The sequence below is a fragment of the Egretta garzetta genome, unplaced genomic scaffold (assembly GCF_000687185.1).
Source record: "Egretta garzetta isolate BGI_Z169 unplaced genomic scaffold, ASM68718v1 scaffold156, whole genome shotgun sequence".
NCBI lineage: Eukaryota > Metazoa > Chordata > Aves > Pelecaniformes > Ardeidae > Egretta > Egretta garzetta.
In genome coordinates, this window is record NW_009260125.1 from 399,024 (window position 1) to 426,341 (window position 27,318).

At 38.1% G+C, this 27,318-nt stretch overlaps 1 protein-coding gene across 1 annotated transcript in view; it reads left to right on the forward strand.

Annotated features, from left to right (window-relative positions):
* MAGI2 (membrane associated guanylate kinase, WW and PDZ domain containing 2) overlaps window positions 1–27,318 on the forward strand; it is a gene marked incomplete at its 5' end in the record, with an annotated part of 532,170 nt that overhangs the window by 279,795 nt on the left and 225,057 nt on the right. The window contains 2 exon segments of the mRNA XM_035896847.1: window positions 8,397–8,610; window positions 19,811–19,890. Of these exon segments, the coding sequence (XP_035752740.1) occupies window positions 8,397–8,610; window positions 19,811–19,890 (294 nt within the window).

The following is a 27,318-nucleotide window of genomic DNA, read 5'->3' on the forward strand; positions in this document are numbered from 1 at the left end:
ATTTATTAACTGCTACAGGTATCAGAGTGCTGGCAAGGTAAAGGACTGCTGTAACATCTAGGACTGCTAGGGTGAAATAGTAACAGATCTAAGATGAATCTGAAGAAAATAAATCTGTCTTTATCAGACCAATAAGCAACGTTTGTGGTTGCAGAGATCTTTGTGCTTTTGGCCTGATTTTTCAGACCACTTTTCAGTGTATGTCAAGATAATCTGTGAATCTGTTGAGCTTGATTACTAGGAATCAATTTTTCATTAGTTCACTTCCACACGCCTTGCTTCACAGGCCGTCAGATTTTCCTAAGACAGTTGTATTTGGACAGAATGGAGATCTTCAAGTGTCTTGAATAATTGTCTTCTTGTTAATTTGTGCTGCCCAGTGTGTTTATTCTTTGTGATGTTTGTCACTTGTCCTCAGCTCAGGACCCATCAGAAAGCCTTCTTTAGGACAAGGCTTTTGGCTATTTTAGAATGGAGCACTCTCAGTCCTCCATCCTGGATCAAGTTTCTAATGACACAATAGTATTAATTGGGAGATGAGATTTATCTCGTTCAACTTCAGTAAATTATATGCCTTTATGCTTCTCTTTTTGTTATGCTTTATTTTTAGTTTGAGCTTCTTGTCTCAGCTCTCTTTATATAAAGTAAGGAGAAAGAGGCAATTCCAAAGAGTAAGAGAGCATATGAGTTTTAGATACCCATTTTAGGGTATCACCTCTGCAATCTAGAATACTTAATTCAGCCTACAGATACACAGGAGCCTACATCGCTAAATTTAAATGAAGAATCCTACTGTTTGCCAAGAAGCATATGAGTGACACAATCTGTAGGTTAGCCGTTAAGATGGTCAACCCTAAAGTTAGCATTGGGTTTGTCATATCTAGTGCAATTGTCCACATTACTGGACTTCTGGATACTCTAGGTTGGGTCTGTGCCATTCACTGGTTGAGGTGAGACAACTTGCACCTGAGAAGCTGTCATGGATGGAGTGAGAGAGAAGCAAAAATACAGTTTATTGATATAAACTAGTGAGTTAACAAAGTTCAATGGTAAATGTGACAGTGGTTTAACAAGATTCGATGGAAAGGTACACTCGGTTATTTACTGCATGGAGGACAGGGTCAGACAAAACTGTCAGGGGCACCGTCATGTTGAGTCATGAGGTTCAGAAAAGACCCCCTTGCTTTCTAAACTCCTTCCTCAGAGATGAGTCTAGGTGCAGCTAGATCCAATCCTAGTCCCAGACTTGGTCAACGGTTTATGTCTAAAGGATTATATATGCACAATAAATCTTTTATATCATTTAGCTAAGATTTCAAAGTTTAACATGCTGTTAGCCACTTACCAGGAATCTTTTGTGGTGAGGAATCTCTCAGCCTCGAGGAATAACCTTGAGAGGCATGCCTGCTCAAGGGGAGATCCTGGCGTGCAGCCTGCTGCCGTACAGGAGGGCTCAAAGGGCTCCTGGGCTGCTCACTATTTATGGGGGTAAGATGATTGACTCGTAGTCATATTTGCATACTGACTGCAGATATTAAGTTTCTTCCAAATTTGGCTTGAGTTGGACACTGACCAGCACTGTGGTTAGGTGGGCACATTGCCATAAATTAGCCCTTGACTATTCTGTTGTTTTCTGTCTCCCCCAAATCCTCTTTGACGTGGATGCATCCATTGCAACCAGACACATCTATCACGACCACTACAGGTGGTTATCTCTTGAGCAGGGTTAGGGGAAAAGGTCAGGTGTGGGGGGAGCGCATCACCACAGAAGCCTTCGCTGATGGACACTGCACTGAAATGGATGATTTCTGCAAAACTGGTGCTTTGACAAAAGAGGTAAAAAGATGCTTGGTCAAATTGCAACCTGCTTGTCAGACACTCAGTTTTCACTGCTGTGGCTGTTTGTGTCTGCAGAGAATTAAGTCAGTCTCCTTCACAATCAGCATCATGATTTGACACTGTGTTGGTCATGTCATATTTGCTTCACACTTCTGACGGATTAAGTGTTTATCATCCAAACTCCAGAATAACCACTCTAACATTGCAAGAATGCTTATGTATGTGCATTATTCTGACATTACTTGAGCAATGATAAGTTGCACCCAGAGAATGAAAGTTCTGGCAGGCTCAAATTAATTGAGGGATAAGATATGACATAAGGTTTCAGAATGATTATTCCATGCCTTAGGTTGATAATGAAGCAAAAGGCTAGAGTCCCAATGCCATCAATCACCATGCAAGGTGCAGTAGTCCCAAGAAACAGGTTGAGCTTATTCTTTTATTATTACACAGCAAATATAGCCAGAGGCAGGAAAATAACACACATGGCGTCCAAGAGCCATGAGATTTTAAAAAATACAAAAATTGGTGTCCATTGATGTTTCTGTTGTAGGTGTGTTTTCCAAACTCCCATTTATGACAGCTAGGTCACCACCTGTGGCCTACAGAATACCCTGTGCCCACCCAGTCTGTTTTCCTGCCCCTGCATCAGCTCCTAGTTCTTACTGTGTTAGTAGGCAGTGGGAACAGTGCCTCCATGCAAAGCACCAAAACCCAAGTCTGGCTACAGCTCCGTGGGAAAGAGGGCAGCTCCAAGGCTGTAGAGTGATATTTTCACAAGAAAATAGGTGCACATAGCTTGGCAAACATGAGTTAAACTACTCTTATATCCAACAGCTATTTAAAATGGGTGGACTGTCTCCTGTGCAGAATTCAACAAATTAGTCATTTAGATACAATAAAGGTATAAAGAGCTGTAACGTTTTCCTTCAGAGCTGTTAAAACCACTCCATAAATTACTATTCAATATATTTCCTTTAATTTATTCTCTGCTGATATTGCTTAGGTCATCTGGGTTGATACTTTTAGAAGAAGAGAATAAGTTTTTAAACTGTGCTGCATTAATAATCTGCAGTATTAAAATAAATAAAGTACAAAGGCCCTCTTACACATTTAGATTACCAATTTCAAGAGTTAGACTGTAAATAATAGAAACAATTGAAAGTGTAAGCAACAGCATTGATGAAGGCTCAAATTCCGAGACTATCAAAACATAACTACCAGTTATTTCTTAAAAAATGGTCACTAGGTTGTCTAAGAGCTGTATGGAGAAAATGTCATATTAACCAGTAATATTTTAACTGCTGGTGTTTGGAGTTGGAGTACTACAGAGATGATCTTCCAGCATGTAATGATAAATAGGTATTTTTAAAATACACATTATATTCTTCCCAAAGTTCTTTGCATTCCACATATGCAATAACTTGCTGATGCTTTACTGGTGCCTATTCTGTCACTTCCCAAGACACTCACTCTTGAGATATTGTGCTAAACTGCTTTTGAAAACTGGACCATGTAATCTGTTTTGTAGCGAGACAGCAGATCTAGTAGGCTATTTCACTTGATGTAAAGTCAATTGATTGTTTTTTAGTGACAAAAATACTTCTGGACCCATATTATGGTACAATTTTAGGATCTTTTTTTATATCATATGTTGTCTGAAGATAAATATCTGTGCTCACAATGTGTTACTGTAGTATCTCAAATTTTATTTTTACATTTAAGACACTAATAGTTTTCAACCAGAACTCCTGTTTTTTATCAAATCAAGTGTTATTTATGGTTGTATATTAGCAGAAAGAAAACCAGTAAGGTGAATATCTACCTTACCTGGAGTATGTGAATGGTAGATACATATAACAAAAGATAAGATAACACTGTAGGGCTGTATTCCAGACAAATGTGACTAGGATGTCTGTTGTGTAAAACTTGATGTTATTAAATAGTATTAGGCAATTCTACCTTAATTACTTCAGCTTTGGTCATCATGATGTCTTCTCCATTATCAAATGAAGCTATTTAAAGATAATGATCCAGGAATTAATTCATGAGATTGGCTTTAAAATAATTATGGTTTTAAGTTGTTAAATAAGCATTGGGTTTGCTTTTTTCCCCACTACATTTTGATAGTAATCTCTATCTTAGAGAAGCTCAGAGTATTTCTTCTAATCGTCAAGGCTTAATTTTCACTTTTTTTCTTTTATTATGATGGCTGGGATTTGTTAATATAGTTATTGAAAATCAAGAATCTGACCTATTGCAAAGAAGATCTTGAGAAAGAACACATATTGCAGGTATCACGCTAAAGTCCCAAAGCAATGTCACCTCATCTGTGCATTATCAGATCAGTTGTCTGATCACTAGCCATTGTGTGGGATGCACCTGTGCTCCGAATCTATTTATTCTTTGTGGTCATATGTACCGTGCGGCCTTATGTCTTGTCTTCAGTTTAATCTGTACAGCACCCTTCCTGTAGTAGAAATGTGGTCAAGACTGCAGGTAGCCTCAGGAATACCACTCACAGATCTGTCGATGCTTGAAACAGATGAGAACTTACTTTTGCTTTTCAGAGATAAAGACAAAAAACCAGAGAATTTATCAGCAGTTACATTGTCCTATTCTCTGGTAAGTGGTGACCATATGTACTCTCTGTTTTTCAGGAGTCTTTTACACATTTGAAAATGCTTCCCCATCCATCAGTCTTTTCTCCTCAAGACCAAAACCATCTGGTTTTCAATCTTTCCATACTTCCAATCTTTTTCTTTTTTTTTTTCCTTTTTTTTTTTTTTTTCTTTTCTGTCCTCTGGACACTTTCTCATCTTCTTTGACATGAAAATTTCAAAACTGAAAACAGTACTCCTGATTAAGCCTTCCTGTAGCTGAAGGTGGAAGGACCTGTATCTCATATGCTTACTCTTCCTGCCTATTACGATGCCTGTTTTTCTTTTACAATAGTATCATTATCGACTGAAGATAGTGGTTAGCCATCCTTCACACATTCCCATACCTCCATTGTATTTTCACTAGGAATTCTGCCTGGGCATTTGCTCCCCATCTTGTATTTTTACAGCTGATTGTGGCATTTTGCACCAGACAGATGCCACATATTTTGGAAAACCAAGGCAGGGGAGAGGGGGGGATTTGGGAGTGGTAGATAAGGAGGAGACTTCAGCTCCCCTGGGATCCTACTGCTCTGCTGCGGGGTGCAACTAAGCAAAACTTGTGCTTGTGTCTCTTGCTAATTCATTTATTCCCACAGATATGTTCACATTTACAAACAGCATAAAACGTTTTTAATACCACCTAGTTCAAGTACGAGTTAAGATTTAGCAGCATGAGCTGCAAATGGCTGTAGAGCTATAGACCATTACCCTGTTCGAGACCGGATCTATTTTTTTTCACACTATTCTAAAAGGCTGCATGTGTCAGTGTCAAAAGTCTTTTTTTAAGACCATGAAAACTATATCTACCATTTCTCCCTGAGGACCAGCACCTGTTACTCTGTCATGAAAAGAAATATGATTAGTTTGGCACAATTTCTTCCTAAAAAATCTTGACAATTATTTATCACCTCTGAAGAGCTTACATGTAGGTGGTTTGATTGCTGGTTCCAACATCCTTATAGGAATTAAAAATAGAAAGATATGAAGTTACAGTTTCATGGGTCTTCCTCCTCCTTTTTTACAAAAAGACATAATGGCCTAATTGAGCAAATTATTTCAAAGGGAACATAGGTGCTTGGAAATTAAGAATATAAACCTATCTAAAAACCAAAATCATAGATACTTTGCTGAAGCCAGGACTGTAGCTCTCTTTTCTAAGTTTCTTTTCTCCATGAAGTCTCAAAGGTGTAGCCATTACTAGGCATGAGTCTGCTTCATTGGTTCCCTCAGTAGCCTAGGTTTCATTTCATCAGGCTCTGCCAATTGAGAGTGGCTGCTTCATCTAAGCTGTACCTGACCTGTTCTCTGCCCACTCTGCTCTGAGTTCTTTAGCCCTATTGCTGACATTAATTATGTTAGTCATTTAATCACAGGTAATCTTTTTACAGTAGTGACTGAGGCAAAAAGAGCGCTAACTGCCTTGGGTTTTTTATGTCATGTATTATTAGCTTTCCTTCCTTCCCACATAGTGAAATGAGTCTGCTTTTGGTATTATTATTATTAATGCACTTAAAGAAAGTTTTCTTGTCACCTCTAATGTCCCTGACTGTCTCATTTTCTAGACTGACTGTTCTGCTTTGCTGTTACATGCCCATATTGTTTTTCTGTGTTCATCCTTAACATTCTAATCTAGTTTTCATCTTTTGTACAATTCTATATAAAGCAGCAGGCCACTGAAAAGTCATGGCTTAAGCAAAATGATCTCTGATTTTACCTACTATTTCTCTTTTTCATTAGGACAACTTGTGCTTGAACTCTTTGTATTGTCTATTTATCTTTACCAGTTCTCCTGAACTCCTTTTCCCTTACCGTTGCTTGCCATAACATTAAATGTATTCATTCTGTGAGTTTATTAAAATCTGGGGATTTTAAAACCATTGTTGTTAATTTTTTGTTGCTTTTCTTTCTTGCTGTCCTAAGCATCACAAATTAGATCATTTCACCCAAGTTGTCTTCCACCTCCTACACGTTTCACACAAGTATCTGCATAGTTCTGTGCTCTGGATGCACCGTTAGTTAATTTAAAAAATCATCATCTTCTTGAACTTTATTGTCAACTACATTGTTGACTTCTTTTAAAAACATTTTCTCCTTTCTTTTTTTTATAATTATCCACAGACTTCAATACAGTCCATATGGTATTACTCAGAGCAAGTGTGTATCCATTTCTGATGATACAAAATCATACATACTTTCTTTATTTCTTACATTTCTTCATGAGCAAGCTATAGCAGTCTCAATCTAGCCTCTATTACACCTTCTATGTATCATTTTGATTAAATATTGGTGTACAAGTTCACAGTTTGTTCTTAGTTCTCTGATATTCACTGTGTTCCTATGATTTTTACCTATTGGTGAGCTTGTGTCATCAGCCTTCACATAAACTAATGTAAAGTCATGCTCACTAGGTCTGAGATTCATCTCCCCTCATTTTAACTCTCTAGAAACTGAACAACTAGCCTAAGCAGAACTGAAGTTGGTTTACCTAACTTAACATGTAGGGTCATTTCAGCCATCTGACTAGGATCCCAACATAGTCACTGGAGATTCAGTCAATATATTAAAATTTTGAATTTATTTTTGTTGCAGTTCATTTGGCCAAAAACAGGGGTCTGAATGCTTATTCAATGAGAACAGGCTTCGTTTAAATGCAACAGAAAAAAGGATCCAAGGATGAGAGCTTCTGTTATCCACTGAGGCAACAGACTCCTGACATATTTTTTCAAGAGAGAGTTCCTAGATAGATCATATGATAAAATACAGCTTACAAACACATGCCTAGTAGACCAGTCAGCCACATTTATTCACCTCTGAGGATGAAGGAATCTCTTTCTTTAGTAGGACAAGTTCTCTCAAGCATCCTGTGTTTGAGCTGGAAGTAGTCAATAAAAGATTTTCTCCACTGTCAATAGCTGTGTGCATGGAAGCCCTGCTATGTGATAGTCATTCGTGCAAATGAGCATGTGTGGAAGTAAGTGTTCAACAGTGTGGATAAGGCACATTTAGACTCCTGATATTGCACACCTGATCCCTATTTGGCTAATTTTTTTGGAGGTATCTGTGGTATTGTCTTATGTTTGTGTTCAGCAGATGTTTTAACAAGTATTGCTAAGTTCTACTACACTTGCTTAGCTAAAAGTATGTGGACTGGACTGTGGGAACTAATAGTGGTAGACATACTGTTGGACACTTTTTTTTTTAATTTCTGACTTTATGGAAAGCAAAACCAATAAAAAGTGAAGGATCAAGTACTAAAAAAGATATAGGAAAGGAAGACTCCTTCCCGAACATGTTCTTGGTCACAGTAAGACACAATCATACTGGGTATAGGAAGCATTTGGCATTGGCTGTGGGAAACTAAGCCTCCCACAGATTATACCGGTAATGAAATCACAGCCACTTTCTATACAGTTAATATATTGCTATGAGTTGATGGATGTCATATTGATTTCTCTGATGTGTGGATATAGGCAAAGCAATTAGTCTATATACTTTTTTAATTGAAAAGGATCTGTTTTCTGTAGTAAAACAGCAGGGCACTTCCTTTATGCGTGTATAGTTTGAAAAGTTAAGACACAGGACAGTAGCACTGCCTTCTGCTCAGTGCTAAATGCTGGCCTGGAAGGACTCCTGGGACAGAACAAGCTAGAACTCTTTGGCTTGTTTCTTAGCTTTTGATTAGTTTCTTGTCTCAGTTTGGTTTATGGCTTTATTTTCTTTTATTGTGTTCCAGATAAAACGCATCATCAAAGGGACCCTTGTGTAAACCCAACAGAATTTTTCTCTTTATTTCAAGACTTATGGTTCATAGAGCATTGCTAGGAGACTTGTGCCCAGTAAATTCTCCACCATTAACTTGGATATCCAAAAACTGTAATTTTTCTTCTCTTGTAGAATCAAGTGAACATGAAGAAAAAAGTACAGGTGCCTCAGGTGAGGTATCTTCCACCCAGCCTTGTCCTGCACCAGGATATACTCAGCCTGAAGAAGCAAAGGAGGATATGGATGTAACAAAGCAGACTAAACCTGAAGAGAATGATGACTTGGGCCCACTGCCTGATAACTGGGAAATGGCTTATACAGAAAAGGGGGAAGTCTACTTTATTGAGTGAGTCTTATTTCTTCTCTTTCTAATAGTTGTATCGTATTTAACTGGGTGGGGAAATGGTTTGTATGGTGGAGTGGAGTGGTGGCAATCCCTGCATTACTGATTTACACTGAAGCATGCTGGGTTTTAAGATAGGTAGCTGGACTACTTAGCATTTCAATGGCAGCAATTAAAGCTGTTGTTTCTTCTAGGAAAAACAAAGCTTTTGTATTGTTCTGGTGCTCGTGGGAGAGTAGCACAATTACTGAGTTCTTCCTTAAGTGGACAGAGGTGGAGAGGGTTGAGGTTTTTGCCAATTTAAAGAAAAAATTATAGGTGGTCTAAAAATTAGCTAGTGAACAGTAGAGGGAGGCCATGCTATGTTTAGAAATAATAAAATAAATGAGTGGACAATAAGGAGAATTAAATACGTGTAGAAGGTTTTTCCTTTTGGTAGGCTATACACACCTGTTGCTACTAATTAGCCAGCTCGTTGAACAAATGGATACGAAAGTTCTTTCTTCTGTAAGTGCTGTCATTAATGCATGTTACCAGCATAAGAACACAGCAAAGGAATGAATTCATATAAGCTTATGTTCCACAAAAAAAAACAAGAAAAAGGAAAAACCACCATCTTCATCAGCAGAACGCTACTTAAAGAGGTAGCAGTAATGTTTCGGTTTGCTTTAAGGAATTGCCTCAAACAATTTGGAACGTTAACCGTTATTCTGATTATTAGTAGGTAAAAATAATATTTGGTGGCGTTACATCTGCTTTAAGTCCATTATTTTATGTAAAATTCTATGAGTATCACATGAAGTGTAAACAAATGATAAGAATAACGTTTGTGCACGTGATCTTTCATGAACACTGGCATGACCAACTATAGCTTCTGGCATACACAAGGCTGAAAAGAGCAGTAACTATTAAAACATAAGTGTCTTTGCTGAAAAGGGCAAAAATATGCTTATTCTAGAAAAAGAGTAATTATAGTAACTTTGCCCAAGCAAGCAGAGAAGAACTAGGATGACCTCAGGGCTAGCTCAAACCCTTGTTTCCTTCTTACCTCACTGCCAGATTTAATTTTTCTGCACACGCTGAATGCTCTGACAGAGATCAGACTGAATTATGTGGCACTTTTATTTTACTTGTTATAGCAAAAACCTGTGATACATTTGGATGGTGGGGCACGGGATGATGGGTAGGTCACTAACACACCAAACTGTGACCGTGGTAAATACTGCAGCAGGCAATTTAATAGAAAACAAATGTATATATTGTAATAAATACAGTGAATGCAAATAGCCCTGCTGCTCTACAGAGCAACCATTCCACTTCACAAATTCCTTTGATGTTACAGCTTACTTCCTTTCCTGGAAATGCTCTGGTTTACACTGCAGTTCTGACAACGCTCATCATTCACTTCCACTAAGTGAATGTTATGTAAAGCAGAGAAATCAATCATCAGAGGTGCAGACTGGATAGAAAGACTGCTGTAAGGGCTCCTTGCCTTTGGGATTATATTCTTGAATAATGTAATTGCAAAAAAGTGCAATTACACATCTGTAAAAATACCAGATTATTTACTAGAATCCTAGCAAGGGAACAACTCTTTGATCGTTTGAATTTTCACATTGCACAGTATTCAGAGGGTTAAGTAGGAACGTAATGCTGTGGGGATGCTGTTAAATTGCCTCTTTGTTTACAAGTCACTTTGGTTAATGGCATGAAGAGACTCCATTTGCTTTCGCAAAAAACGGAAAGATAAAAAGACAACAAAAACCTGTTTGTCTAACAACATCTCCCTGAACAGTAGTAAAGATTGTACTAGATTATTAAATAATAGATGAAAACCAAACATTTTTAAAGTGTACATCATAATGGGTGAAAAAAAAGTCGTGCTAGGCAGCATCTTTTATTGCTTTATTTGAGGCTCATGTGAATTTTGCCTTTAAACCCTAAGGTCTTCAAGCAGTAAGCAATCTCAAGTTCCCGGTTGTCGCAGGTATATCAAAATGGTCTTACATTTCGTGACAGCATTTTCATTCATTCACCTCAAACTAACCTCTAAAGTCTGTGCGTGAGCTCATTTATCAAAACTGCCATCAGAAGTAACGTGGCAGATTTACAGTGAGAGAGGGAGTGACTTCATAAGATGAAAGGTAACTGACTGTAGTCAGTGTTATTTATTTTTTAATCACTAATGGACCAGTTAGCATTTTGTAAAGCACACTGGAAGGAATCCCCTCTGCCTCAAAGTCTAAAAAGAAAAAAAATCATATACTAGATTTACTGGATGATTCGGAGGACAGTTGTATTTTAGAGCATGACTTGGTCTTGGTCCTTTCTTTCCTTTTTTTTGACATAGGTGCATGACCTTTTGTTTACCTATATTAACATTCACAGACAGAACAGGAAGAGATCCCTTCTCACTGCATAATACTTACCACTGTTTTTCAGGAAGAGCTACTTAAGTACATTTCTTGGGCTGTTTCCAGCCTCCCTTACATATGAATCCAAATTTTCAAATACAGGCACACACCACACAAACAGGAGTCCATCTCCTACATTTGCTTTCACAGAGAACACATGCTAATGAGAACATGCAATAATTAATATAAATTGGAATACCACCAAAAACCCCTCCAGTTCTGCTCCTTCTTTTCTACTTTAAATAGGACTGATGAGAGTGATGTATTTTGGCATGCTTAAATAAATTATAGCCATCACTGATTTTTACTTTTTTCCTCTCCCAGGGCTAAGGAAAGGCTCCAATTCCCCATAGCCTTCAGATCTCACCTTGCCAAGTACTCTCCAACCACATACTAGGGACATGAGTATCATGTTGTCCTCACAAAGTCAGCAGATGTTGGCTGCATTGGATCCCGGGCAATCGATGTTGGCTGTGTTGGTCCAGTGCAGTGCTGAAAGGAGTACAAAAGGACCGAGTCGCCCGGTGCATCTGCTATCATGTGCAGTCAGCCTTAAATGTGGCCCTCGCCCGACTCTCCAACTTTCAGCACATACACCATGACATTATAGACTCTCCTGTAGAGATGGTTACACATTATGATACTTATTTATAAAAGACAGAATTGATTTCGGCTCTCCCTCTATCCCTCTATCCACCGATAGTCAGCAGAACTCTCTGGAGGGGGTGCAGGGAGAGTAAGACATTAAACCAGGAAGGGCTGCAGTTCATTAAGAGGAGCTGCAACCAAGCCTTGATGAACAGTCTCAAGGACATTACGTAGCCCATAACAAAAGCTGTTTATACTGTTCAAATGCACATACAGTTTCCTTTGCTCATACTACATTACTAACTGTTTTGCTACTGGAGGAAAGTCTAGAATAAACTCAAACTTCTGTAACATATCTTAAAGGATCATCTTCTTTGACTTATGGTGATGATTTTTAGGGGAATTTGGCCACATGAGGTTTAACCACTTTCCAGTACATCTCACAGACATTCAGGCTCTTCCTTACTTCAGCACCTACTTCTCTGAGCAGTCTAGTCAGCACTGCTTTTTGGACCAGTTGCAATATCTTTTTCTAGTTGTTAAAGCTGCTTTTTTTATGAGACCATCATAAAAGACTACAAAACAGCTATAAAATAAGCCTCTGCCAAGGACTCTCCTCTTCACAGTAAAAAACAGCCATTAAGTTTTTGAATACAGCTGGTGCTATTTCAGGTGTTACCTGAAAAGAAGTACAGCTACAAATTGGAAAAGTAAAACCCTGACCTAGTTTGTTTCTAAGAATATTACTACTGACTTCAGTGGGATCAGTATTTCTTCTTAGTAGTTTTTAAGGTAGGAAAGTCTTCTGATTGCAGGAATAACATGTTTATCCTAACGTCTTGCTTACCTGAAGAATCAGGATATATTTAGCTGTTCCTGGTCGCTCCATCAGTTCGCCATCAGAAAGCAGGATATATTAGTTAAGCCTGACTACACCATTACATTTGATAAATTTATCTTTAGTGCTAGAAGATACTAAATCTACTGAGGTGGAAGTACACCGTTCTACCTGCTAAAGATTACATCCATATCCTGCAATAATTACCCAATCTCTTACAAGCTAGCATGGCACTTTCGTGAGTATGTTACAGCATCAGCATATCAGTGCATAATATTGAAATTCTCCATGTTTTGGTTATATGGTTATTTCTATTACTTTAATTAGGTAGCGATTAAGATGATGGATTTTTTTCACATGCTGTTTTTAATATTCAATTCTGATGGGATTCTTCTTCTTTGGAAAACAACCCATCTTATATCGGTATGACTTTATAGTGTGGACACCTCTGAATCATCAGGGCTTGTGTGAATTTGATCATAGATGCCCATAATTCTTTTTCCTTGCTTATGTGTTGTATTGAATTGGTCAGTTTGGGTCAGCATAACAATGATCAGATCTCTAACGCGCTTGGGACTTTAACATGACATACAGTGGGACAGGCAACAGAAAAGATCTTCCTTATTTTCTTTCTCCTGAGACTACTTCCTTGCCTCATGACAAATTAATTAGGAATGGTATTAATTAGATGGTAGAACTGGACAGAATTTGAGGAATGCAGATTTTTTTTCTTCTCTTGTCTTCTGATGTTATAAAGATATTCTCAGTCTGCACTAGTGCTGTATTGCCCCTTGCTCTCACTTGCTGTTTTTATCTACACTGACATCCAGGTCAAACTGCCAGCTCAACTCCTGTTGTCTTTCCTCCCTTTCTCATTTCTTGTCTTTTCCCCAAAGGTCTCTGCTGCTCTGCTCTGCAGAATTCCTCTTCCAACACCTTACCTCTCATGTTTGTAGTGGTATTATAATTTTTCTCCTTTGTATTTATTGAACTAGAAGATTCAGCTCACCTGGCTTGCCATATAGCATTAGGTATCTAGTATAAACCTGTTGCCAAGACTCCTTCTGTGGTCAACGGAGAGAGATAATCACCTCCAGAGGCTGATTCGTCCTGTCCAAAGATAAGTGCAGATTTAATTTGCCAAAATGTAGGTGCATCTACCAATAAAGATGCCCTCGGATATCCAAGGGTACGTCTGCAGTACTATGTAAGTTTCTGTCAGGAGTACACTTTTGAAGCAAATCTTCCAGTTGTCTCCATGCACTGTGATTTGATTCACATTTCAGAGTACGTGAACCAGATTCCTTTCAGATGAAACTAAAAAGTAAGTTGATCTCTAGGAGTGTACCTAATTGTCTCCAACCCCTGAACCCCTGAACTCAGTCCAGGAGACCAGATTTGAGTTAAAACCAGTCTGAATTCCTTCTGATCTAAAACATGTTGATATCTAATTTAGCAATATCAGTAGACTGCAGAGTGAAACACTTGGTGCTGATGACCCAGTATCCACTACTAGGTCTTTTCAGGTGCCATGGGCTGCATGCCTGTGAATGGATGAAGTGCAAGGTAAGATGAATTATTCTGTGTAGGTGCCTCTCCCTTGAGTAGAGAGGCATCCTACACAATTAGCCATGTAATTTCTAGGTGGTTGAAGTCACATGAGATGAAACCCATTCTTTGTCCGATGTTAACTGCCTGAGTCAAAGAGACTGACTTAAACAAGAGAAACCACTGTAGGAGACTTTAGGCATTTATATATTCCCCCAAAAATCTATATAAGCATCTTCTGCTCCTGAAAATGCCTAGAGGCACCACCATGGTGTTTGGGCTGAGTACGCAAGTGCTTACCTACTGCCCAAGGCCATCTGGGATTCACAGGATAGGCACGCCCCAAGTTGTATCTCTTCAGGACCATGTACACCAGGCACATCTAACAGACTGACAGCATGAAGTGCAACGCAAACTAGCAGTCATCGCTGCTGCCATTCAAACCGTAGCCAGAGGACAACTCCCTTAGGTATCTGTCCCCACATGTGTGCAAGAAGTTTGGGTAGCACCCCACAAAGGATGGATTACAAAATTGCCATTTTAATGCTCTGCTTTCCCATCACTGTCCCCCTACACATAAATTACTTGAAAATCATTACTGTGCTGCCTGAAAAGCTCTGCAGATCTGCAGATCCTAGGCACACAAAAAGGAGGGAGGAGTAAGCATTTTAAAAGTCAGGTGGTCTACAGTGCACTTTGTTTTTCTCTGTCTCATATACTCCCCTTTGCTCAAGCTGTTATAATAAGGACCATCTTGAATGTAGTGTGTTCACAGTAAAAACCCAAACAAACCCATATGTGCTGTCCCCAAATACACGGAAGCAGCACATCGATAAATACCCATTTTGAAATGCCTTTCACAATAACGTGAAAATTACATACCTTGCAAGAGTCACAATCTAGAATAGGTTTGCAGTGTTTTCAAAAGACATTAAGGCTATTACTGTCAGTAACTACTTTCTATATTCCCTTCAAAAATGTTTCGAGAGATTGTCTGAGAGCTTTGTTAGTACAAGAAACTTTATCTGTCGAAGTGCTTTAAATTGACAGATTGCTACCACAAACCCATTATATTCAAATCTTAAGTAAAATAATATACTGTCTAACAAATAATTATAAAAAAAAGATAATACACTATTAAATAAGAAAAGCCACACTCCTAATGTTTTATACTTCCTAAAGGTAAGGATGAGTATCCAGTGAGATTTCCAGACAGGGTCTGATCCTGGTACCTAGATCCAGTGGTGATAACAGGGAACTGGTGCATAAACAGTTTCTGTGAAGTCTTAAGAGCAGAGTTACAAAGAAAAGCTGGAGAGGAACGGGGGGTTGAGTCAGGATTTCTGGGAAATATTCTGGGCTTTCTTTAATTCCAGCTGAATTTTTTTTTTTTACATATGTTCAAAATTGTCTGTAATTGATACCAAGAGACTCTATAATAAACTATTTGTGCTGGATGTAAATACTTGGTAAAGAGGGAGGATTTAAGCTAGTTAAGCAATAATTATTTTATTGACTTTGGGCTACAATATTAAGCTCTGCTACTTTACTGACTTGTTTGGGGTTATTTTAATTATTTTTAAAATTTGCAATACACTTCAGGCCAATAAGCAGTTTCTATCCTGTATAGCAGGTAACAAATTAGAATTAATTTTAAAATGTTATGCTGTTGCCATGCTCCGCCTGCTTGAAGCAAAACCAAAGGGATCCTTCCTTGATTGTTTTCAAAGTTTCCAAAATGAGGTGTTCGCTCTTGATTTTAAGACAGATTCTAAGATGCGCATGGTTGATTTACCAGCAATTATTAATGATGAGGTATGGTTATTGCTGAGTAATGAAACCGTGGCCAGTGAAAAATGCTGGTGGACCCAGAGCTGTATGTCTGACGGGATGCTACTTCACTCTCATTCAGTCAGTAACAACTGCTCCAACGGCCTGGTCGTGCATTTATTCTACAACTGCCTCTGCTATTCACCTACATTCATAACTAATCTGTAAATTCCCAGCCCCTTTTCCTTCTGGTCTGTCTGTAAGACTTCCCAAATGGACACACATCATTAGACCTAGTGGTAAGGCAGGCAAGTTATACACTATACATTTTACAAGGTTTTTAGTGCTTAAGAAGCATTAACGTGCACAGCTTATGCAGCAAATATGTGTTAAAGTTACTTTTGCCATTGGTGTTAATTTGGCCATTTTACTCTTCCTTCTGTCTTCTTTCCCATTGTTAAAGCTTTCCTATCAAGGCTTCTTTTGAATGAGATTAAAAATTGTTTAGGAACTAAATATTATTTCCCTTCAGCTTTTACAGATTCTAGTCTTCTAGCTGAGGAGGGAATAGGGAGAGCCCTGGGACACAGGGGAGGTGGTGTCTTCCCTGAGATGTCCCTGCAGCCTGCCCTGGGACATTCAGCGAGCTGGCACCGCTGTGCCTCTGTTCTTCCTCTCATTCCCAATGTGTCCTGGCTGTGTGGGGAAGAAGCCACCTCTCTTTTTTTCTGTGGTTGGTTAATCCCAATTCTAGTCCTTTCTGGAAGGCAGGTAACAGGAGGTTACCTTGAACAACACTGGATAGTGCTAGCTTGGCACTGGCTGTGGCAAGAGCAGTGTCTCTCCAAATCCCACAACTTGAAAGCTGGCACAAGGGAGGTTGCAAGAGTACCCTGCCAAATAAACCTCCTGCATAGGACAGAAGTAGACATGTGTACCAAACCACTATGCTGTAATGCAGGACTATTTACTTCCCTCTTTTACTGAGAGCAGCACAACAGTGGTCATGTCTGTCCTCATTGTAGGAGTGTTTGTGTGTTGTGTACCTGGTCACTAAGAAGATCCAAGCAATCAGCACTCTGTAGTGCTAAAAAGGACATTAATGGTACTGTAGAAGTCTTAGAAGACAAGTGGGGTAGATTCTGCCTTCTTTCAGGTAGGGTCTGTCTTCAGAGCAGGGACATTTTTTTTACCCACTGGAGCACTAGAAGCATTTAAAGTCCCATTGCAAGAGGTTGCATACGTGTTTAGTATAGATGATAAAATGCAGGGCAAGGCAGCAGGCATGGAGGTGGGTAAGGAGGAGAGGGATGATTTTCAAAAGGTACTTTGCTCCTTCAGTTATTTGTTATAGATAAAAGTTCTTCTGGATGGGTTTTGCTTTTACTAAGTAGCTGAATGGGTTTGAGGGACTGTAGTTAGAAGAGGAGATAGAGTGCTGTAAGAGCTGATCTAGATGAGATAACATCTTCATTCTCTGAAATTTCTCTGCAGACTGAAGGATCACTCTTCTGTTGGAAAAGCTGTTGACTTTTTAATTTGTTCACGGCTTTGTTTAGAATGGCCACAGTGCACAAAACTGGAAGACATCAGTCCTTCTGGGTTTATGGAAGCCACATTTATGCTGAAGGGAAGTGTAACTGTTTGCTTGTTGTTGTTCTCAGTTTCAACAAAAGCCTTGGAGGCTGTAATTTAACTAATTCACATTTTTAAACATTAATACTGAATTGGGCTTATTTTCAGCTTGGCACCTGTCTTTAACAGATGCCTGAAAACTCATTTCTCAGGTCTATTTTAGGAATGTCCTGGGGTGTTTTCAGGGCTGGTGAATTGGTCTCTTCTGATGTTGTGTGGACTTGCGAGGAAAACACTGGCCAGATGACTTGCAACAAAGTTGGCTTCTAGTGCTGACACGGCCTCTGGCTGTAGACAGTCACTTGATGGCTCCGTGACTCCATGTTCCCACCTTTAAAACAGGGGTGATGATTTTTATTTCCTTTGTAAAATGCTTTGAGATCCACTTTATACGACAGCCAACACTACTAACAGTAGTCATATATATTACTTTTTTAAAGCCATAGGAAACTACCTGTGAATCCAACGTAGTCCCTGCAACCCTTTGGGGTCCCTAAAATCATTCAGAATTCGTAGCTGGGAGCGGCTGTTGTGCCGACATGCCCAGGCTCCAGAGAGGTGACTGCAGCTTCTACGGGTACGCCCAAGCTCGCTCTGAGCTCTGGCGCTGCTAACGGGGTACCCGCGGTGGCGTGCAGCTCCGCGCGTGCTGCTGGCTGCACCCAAGTGGCTCCATGGATGCTAGGGTGATGAGCCCACGCTGAGCTCCACACTGCTGCAGCGACATCGCTACCAGTATCTCCCCTGGTTAATTTAAAGCTAGCTCAAGTATGTCTGCACAAGCTGCAGTTAGGCTGTGACTGCGGTGTAAAAATACACCCTACAGGAGACCACAGGCAGCCGGAGCTTCAGAGAAAGCGTCTTAGTTACATTTGCAATCAAGCACGGGCTGCTGGCATCGTTTCAAATTTACCTTACCTTTGGCTTATCATTCTTCGTACTCTGCACATATAGCTCTGCTCTCAAAGTAAGGGAAGGTTTTATTTATCCTCTTCACCTGTCGTGAATGGCATTCTAGACTAGGGCATGCTTAAAATAGGTATTTAAATGCCTCCATTTTCATTTTAGTTGCCACTTTATCTGTACATAACTCTCATCTACCTTTTTTCCCATGCAAAATGTGGAGGAAGCTTTAACATGGTGACAATAATGCTGAGAAGTAGGGAGTATCACTCTGTTTTCAGAGAGAGAGAGAAATCAAGGCAGAGGAAAAGTTATCTGCCATGGACAAAACAGAGAGTCAAGGTGGGAGAAGGAACTGGCTCTATGCATTTATTTTTCCCTAGGGGAACCAGTGGTGTTTGGACCACATGGACTGTATCAGTCAATCAGTAACTCACCAACTACCAATGGCATCCTAATCCATTTTTTGCCAGGTCCCCTGTTTTTGTACACCTTATACTAATTTTTATAAGGGAAGTCTTAAGTACTCTTTAAAATGACACAGCAAATTAATAAACTAAATAATTCAGTACTGTATGGAACCAGCGTCTTCCTAGGAGGTATCAGATAATAAAACATGGGTTAGAAGTGTCTCTGAATGATGGTATTGTAGGAAAAGCATCTCAAAAAATAAAGGAGTAATGATCACATCCTTTTCTGTGTTATAGTCATCCTTTCTTAATATATTTAAAAGATTTGGCTCCAAATCCAATGTTTATGGGAAAGGTATACATTGAAAAGATCTGGGTTTAAGTCTCATTATCTGTGCAAAGTGTCAATTCATTTGGCAAAATATTCTCCCAGAAAACAGTTTGTGCCAGTTCAATGCTATTTGATGGCTGATTCCTCAGAGATCTATTCTGAGTATAGAAAGGAGCCACATGATTCATTCAGCTTGTGCATATCTATTTTATCTCGATAGAAGGATTATGTATGGAGAGATAAAGGTTTGTTAAACAACGTATCATTAATCACTCTGTCCGGAAATGTAGACTTTGCAAGAGCATGCTGCAATTTGCATCACTTTTGCTATGCCTTGCCAGTGCTGCTGGTGAGAAATAATAAACCTGTATCTATGAAAAGGACAGGTTTAAGATGAAAATAATTCTATCTGAAAACTGTGAGAATGGTACAGAATCCTGTCGCCTGCACTCGTTCAACGGGAGAACACTGTATTTGTAATAAATTCCTTTTGCTCTGGATGAGTTCTGCATTTTCAATGAGGTTAACTTGGCAACATTCTAGTTGATTTTAATAAAAATAGCTGCTTTGAGGACAGGGAGCTGAGGTTGCCAAATTTACAGCTGCCTTGCACAATTACTCTTACACCTCCTTCAGGGCTACTTAGAACCAGTAAGCAAATTAAGTGTATCGATTGCAATTTTGTTGGACTAACCCTTTTTTCTTAAGGAATAAACTTGATTCCTTTCAGTATGTGTCTGCTCAGAGTGATCTCTTTTCTTTTCAGCCATAACACAAAGACAACATCATGGCTGGATCCACGACTTGCGAAAAAGGCTAAACCTCCAGAAGAGTGCAAAGAAAATGGTAGGTTATTAAGTTTTCGTTGCTGCTCAGAGGGGATTTGCCTTTGTGTGTGTGTCTCTCTCTCTCAGTTCTTACAAAAATCAGGCATTTGGGGGAATGATGAAAGGTGTTTAATTGCTTGCTTTGGTTAGAAGCCATAAGTGATACCAGTTCTCAGTGTGCCATGTGTTTCTGCTTTTTATTCCCCTTTCTGATGCTATCCAAAGCTGAGGATCACAAGTGTGTTTTCTGCCTGTTGTGTGTGTGACTTCGGGACTGACCCTCTCCCTCGTCTCCTACAGAGAACTTTGGTCTGCAGAACAGAATCCCTTTTCGGATTCTGAGCTTTTAATCTACAGGCGATTCAATGCATAAGGGAAACTAGCAGCACCGTGGGAATATGAATATTGTTTGATTTGTATTTAAAGGTACAGTGCTATGCGATTTAGTAGCCAATTTAAACAAAATAGCGTCTAATAAAACAGGGTGTGGGAGGGAGAAGAGAGATCAGTGTCTGTCAGAGTTCAAGGCTGGATTTGGGGGGTACTGTGTTAATGGTTTAAAATTTCAAAGCGTAAATACTGTTGAGGATGCTTAAAGGAACTGTAGCTGTTGTGCAGGAGAGATGACTATATTGTCGGAGTCAGAGATATGAAATAATGCAGATCGTATTGAACTATCATATATGCATTCAGTATAATTTCTATTTTTTCTCCAGTGAAGTTTCAGTAATCAAAATAATTTCATAAAGCCAAGGTAAAAATGTATTGTCATAGATCTTTTACTGAAGAGGGTTTTTTTCATTGTTTTATACTTCAGTGTCTGTTCAATTAGCCAGTAAAGAAGTAATGATTTCTAAAGACTGCTACTTATTTTATTATTGTGAGCTACAGAGGATTAAATGCATGCATGCTATCTGCATTAATTCAAAGCGTTTTTAAATGTTTAAAATGTGTTAATAGGTTTTCTTGTACTGCATCTGATTTATTTTAAATTGTCCAAAATGCATTAATTTGGTTAATGTAAATACTATTAACACAAAGAAAACTCAGTGCCGTTTTGGGCTGATAAAGAGGTCACTGAGGAGTTGCTGGCTGTATGAAATGCAGGGTCAGTGGTTTGGCAAAGAATCTTCCTGGGTTTTTAGTAAGTGGCTTCATTTTGAAAGATTCCTATATTCCAAAAATCCCTTCCTTATTTCAGCAGTAATTCTGACGTTCTCTTCTGACATCAGAAATTACATGTCTGAATGATTTTGTGATGCTTATTCTAGCACTGACAACACTAGCTCCCAGAGTAAATTCTACAGTGAATACAACAGAAGTGTGTTACTGAAACAAAACAAGGGCACAGGAGTTTTGCATTACAAATCTCTCACATTACTGTGAGAGATTATTATGAAGCTATATGTTTGCCTCATCCTTAAAGAATACTAGTGGAAAAGGAAAAAAAAAAAGCCACCAGTATCTGTGGAGTACCGTATCACAGAATTACTTGGAGTAAATGTATGTTACTTTTCTTCTTCTTTTTTCTTTTTCTGTTAGGTGTTTTATACTGAAATCACAATAAGTACTGAAATATTAAAGAAAATACCAAAATATCTGAAACAATTTAAAATTAAGATCAGTGCATTAAAGAAACATTATTTTGTAGTTATTTGAGTACTAGATTATTGAGTTACTATAGTATGCTGGGTCATGTTGTTCTTTTAAGAGATGCTCATCTCATTAATGCAAAGTACTTGAAGTGAAGTATAAAAGACTTTAGCGAGAGATCTCCTGTTCTTACAAAGATTGTTCCTGCAACATCCTCTCTTTTCCTAAGGTCCTTTGGTTGTTCAAAACTTGTTGTAGTGTTTTGGTATATTTTTTTTCAATCCAATACCTGCAGAAGAAAAGTTTCTTAAAATGTCTAATATGCCTTAAAAAGACTGTACCTTGCCATTGAGGTGCAACACCAGGGAGTTTGTTATAGCACACGGGGATTTTGAATTTTTGTTTAGGTTTAATGTAAGATCAAGAATTAATTTCACACGCTTTTCAGCTATGGCTTCATAGATGGTTTTTTATGCCAAACATCTTTTCTGTTACACTTTATGATTTATTCTGTCACATTTTACTCAGAGATACAAAATTTTAGAAAGACATCAGTGTTTAGATAGGAAATTATACTTACCTTGCTTCTTTATCGCTATCTGCATAACCTGTGTTTTTCATTGACATTCATTTTGTCACATCTGAAACTTGTATTGATTCACTGAGATAGATTATGATGTCCTTATCATCTACCAGATTCTGCAATCAGGTTTTCATTTTGAACAACTCAACTTTTGTGTTCTCCTTTCAGTGCAAATCCTGCCAAATGCTCCTTCTTCATTCTGCCACCAGCACAGTTTCCACACCAGACAACATCCAAGCAGCGTACAATATTTGAGTCCTGATGTTCTGGGCTAGCAATATTGACAGCCCCCTCCACTCCAGGCATTTCCTCTCTTCTACTTTTATCTCTTCAATACTCCTTTGCCAAATACGATTTCTTCGTTTTCTCTGGTTTATGTATCTGCAAATCCCAGTGCTTGCTCTCTTCTCTTCGCAAAATCTGAACCAACCTTCCAGCACATCCCTCCTCTTGGAAAAATTTTCACATGTCTTTGCCAAGAGATTGACAAGCTCTACCAAGTCAAGCTTTCTTTGCCTCCGTGCTGTGGACTCTTTCTGTTTTCCTTTAATGACATCCACTGCTCTAAACCCCTTTGTAGGTCAGGAGGTTTTAAGGGCTGATCTTTATTTCTGTCTCTGTCATGGAATTTCTGTGTGAGTTTCAGCAAATTACTTTGACTTTTGCTCTGTCAGGTCTACTTAGATGGCAGGTCTTTGAGGCAAGAATTGCCTCTTACTCTCTGTTTGTGTGGTGCCTATCTGAGTTTCGTAATAGCAATAAGCAAAAATAGTTGGCAATTTTTCAATAAGAACTAGACATCTTTACACATTTCTGATTTCTTCCAGAAAATCTTGACTTTATTAAAAATAATCATGCCTTCTCTCCTGAAAATATGAATTAAATATTTGTTTATTCTGAATTGAAATACTTCTTTTAAATGATTCTTTTTTTTTCCACTACATTGATTAACCAATTTTTATCTGTAGAGTACTACAGAAGTTACAGTTCTGCCCTCTTTGTTTCTGTGACCTAGATTCCCTGGTTGCTATATTTTCTGTAAAGTCATATTACATAGCAGACTCACAGGATTTTCATGATTACAGGTATATTGTGTGAGTGGTCTACCAACAGAGTCTGTTCTTTGGGAGAGAATATGGAAAACAATGACAAGTCCCATAAGGCAATAAAATATCATTTAATATTGAAAGGCAGTTCAGCCTTGATGACATGAAATATCTCAGGTTTTAGATAGTTAATTTTTGGTTAAGAAATATAGTAATTACATTTTTCATATTCTTTAATTAATTTTAGGAAACTTTCCATTCTGGAGAAAAGTGAACATTTACTTCTTTATCTAATTTGGGGATTGAACAGCTGTTGACATTTCCTGGGATCAGATATGTCAAATTTCACTTATTTCATTACTACAAATTTCACTCATTTCATTACTACAAATTTCACTCATTTCATTACTAATCCATCCCGTTCAGTAGTCTCCATCACTGTTAACCCTCCCTTTCTTTTTATATCAACCTCCTTTCTCCTATCTCTTAGTTTTCAAATGCAAGTAGGCTTAAGACTATAAATAAAGCTTTGATTTCACCTAGCATTCATCTGTCATCTGTCTTTCCATCTCCTCTACGCCCACCAACTTGACTGCAAAATATAGATGTTTATTTAGGGTGAGCCGAGTTGCCTTTAAGCTTCATTGACTGCGAATATCAGCTCTATTTTGATAGTTAGAGGGCACAGATATCTGGTTCACCTGTACATAGACCACTACATCTAGGTGTCTTCATCTTGAACCGAACCCCACCCTCCTATCACATTTTGTTGGGTTAATTTTTCCCCATTCCTGTAGCCACGGGTGAAACCTTTTGGTGAACTCACCACCACACACAGCTTCAGTGTTCTTCTTCATGCCAACAACACACACACCTACCCTTGTCCTCTTCATCTTTCTCTCCTAGTTGAGCCCTTTGTTTCATGCAACATATGACATCTCTCATTGTACATCTTCCATCTTAAAACTTCTAAGCAAATTACCTTTTGCTAATAGCATTACTTTCCACTTCCATATATCATTGCCCTGCCAGTTCATGGCATACCGGACTTCTCCCTTTTCTTTTGCACCCAGACAGCAGAGTTCATTCTCGAGGCTTTGTGTGGCACATGCAATGTGCACACGCAGTCAAAAATTCAGGAATTCAGTTTCCTTTCCTTCTTGAAGAACACTGTCATCATCTTGATCAATCATTCCTAAACATTTCAGAATTTCTCAAAAAAAACCCCAAAGATGTAGAATTATTGAATTATTACTATAACTTAATTTTTAAACATATATATTTATATATTTAATATGATCTTGCCAGCAAAAACATAAAAGAAAACAGAAAACAAGTGTTAAATGCAGAATCATAAGGGTGATCGCCGATTAGGCTGTCTGTAATCTCAAGGGTATAAATATCCCAGGAAACCAATAATCTTTCACACTAGTAAATAAGCCCACTTTTCCTTACTTTTTTTCTGAAGCTTTACATAGTGCATTTCTAGCTGGACTTGCGAGACACAGGAGCACCTTTGTTCACTGCACATTCAGTTTAGAAACCTTTTTAAATGGTGCTGAGATTTAAGAACAAATGTTTTGAAACATTTTTGCATTATATTTTATGAGTGCCTTAATGCTGAAAAATGCTTCTTTCTCAAAACCTCGCCATTTAACATACAGTCCCCCCTCTTGTTCCTGCTCTAAGCTACCGCCTCACTATTTTTACATGCCCTATGCTAATCCTAGAAATGACTGAAGCCCAGCAATTAGTTTGCAGTCTTGACTATTTTGCTTGTTTCCAGCAGGTGTTCCTCCTCCCTAACTCTGGTAGAAATTAAACTCAGCCTTCCAGTGACAGAGGAAAGTTTACAAGAGCACCTCTGTTGTTATATTTCCACAAATGTAAACAGGAATCCAAAATAAATATTTTCTCAAATTTCACCAGACTTTGATAAAATTAATAACTTTTCAGAATATCATTTGTTTGACTGTTGCCATGAAAGAACCAAAATCTAGGACTGTCTTTCTCATCTTGCTTGCATTCAATATATTTCAAATGTCTCGTTAAGAGTTCAAACTACATAATGAACCATTGCATATATCTATTTTAACTTCAGCTGCCAGCAAATAAATTCTGTCCAAAGACATCCTGTAGATTTATGAGGTATTATTATTATTAATAGGCATAAAATTCAACTTACTCTACTGCTTTAAAAAACAAGATTTTAAATTCATTTCTTTTTTGTATTTTCTGTCTGATACTCTTTCTTTTGAAAAGATTATTTATATATAAATATAAATAAATAATGAAACTAAAGAATAAATAATTGGCATTATCATTAATCTCCATAATTCCTGTTTCATGACGAGCATCTTACAAATCTGTTTGTGTTTGAAACTATTTAGTTTTATTTATAAATAATATTTCTTTTCACTTGTAAAGATTTTGTGACTAAACATATAAAATGAGTAAGATATGGTCTCAAAACTGGAGCACTTGGTTTCTTGTTATAATTCATACTGAATAGCTATCAGTACTTTTCTTCATCAAAAAAATAGATGTGACTCAGACTGCTTTATGACACAAGCAGGTTTTTTCAGTACTTTTAGCCACACTTTTTTTTATTTACACAGAGTTTTTGAGCATTTCTGTCACGATCAAAGTGTAGAATGTCTGTATGCATACACCTCCTTCCTTTCAGTAAGTGCAAGCTGCTCTATAGTTAAGCATATGCATAACTCTATCCAACATTTCAACTTAAAGTAAATCATAAACATAATAAGAAATATTTTATCATTGCTTAGCTGATTCTTCACTATGTTGTAGTAAGACATATCAACCATTCGTATTTTTATTTTGTAGATGCATTTGAGCATAGGCATGCTGGTTTTATGGGTAAAGCATTACTTCTTGATTTCCTTATACATATTTTCACTGGAAATCAACTACTGAACTTTTATCTTATATGGATACAATTTATGTGGAGCAATGCCCACTAATGGCAATTTGTAGCAGACAAATACTTATCTACAGATCAATTTTCATGAGATTGAAGCAGCAGCAGTAGAGTGGTAGAGTTGGAAACCAAATATTTCAGCAGTCTAGGGTACAAAGAGCCGTGGGACTTTTTGGCTGATTGGGATGAATCCATATCAGAGATTAACATGTGAAACTTGGACAGAGCAGTGCTGTACATGGGTAGAGGAGATGTGGAATAAGGAGGAAGTGCCCTACATTGTTGAGTGGACAAAGCTTTAGCAGGACACCTTGCAACTCCAGATCAAGCCCCTGTTTCTATTGAATGAATGGATCCCAATGTGAACTGGGAGAGAAGGCTAGCTTTTGGGTTTTGTCTAGTGCTGTGTGACCCTGAGCACTGCGTCTCTCAATGTGGTATTCTTCTCATTGCTTCCTACAAATTTTTCTCTTGGTGGCTTGTAAAAGACACTTTTTATTCTTTCAAGTTGTCTCTGCAAACCAAATCAGCTTGTGCAGGCCAGACAAGCACCTGCTGAGCTCAGGGTATAACAATATCTGATGCAGGGGCAATGTATTTATCTTTGAGATACCTCTGTCTCGGCTAAATTTTGTTGAAAACGAACAGTAGGTTCAGACTTTAACGGGGGAACTGGTGAACAGACAGACAGTATGAACCCATAAAGTTCATTTCCCCAGGAAACCAAAGTAGAAAGAGAGATGATCTTCAGAAAAGTAGTTTTTTTCTTGCTCAAAACAAGAACTCCTAAAATTATACAAGTCATGATTGATATCTAATGCTAAGTGCTAGTTACATTGTGTGTTAAATGGTACCATTTGTTCCACTATAGTCAAGGGTCTACCAGCATTACTATTTTAAACCTTGTTTCCAGGGAATTATATTTGCTGTTGGAAATATGTTGAGGAGAGTCTCTTTTTTAGACTTTGTACCAGCATAGCTTAATTCTTTTCTTCAAATGCTGGAATGTTGTTCGTTATTAAATAGGTCACCGTATAAAATAATGCTTTTATATAGAATGAGACATGGGTATATATAAAGAGACATTTGCTTATTTTATTAGCAGTCCTTACGTGCATTTTTTTCAGAAAAGCTGTCATGGAGAATTTTATCTTAATTTATAACATATGACAAAGCCACAGATAAATAAAGGCCACAGAAGTGTCTGTCGCTAGTACTTTTCAGTCCATGGTCCATGGCAGCCATGCAAATCATAAAAAATTAGTCTGTTATCTTTTATTATTC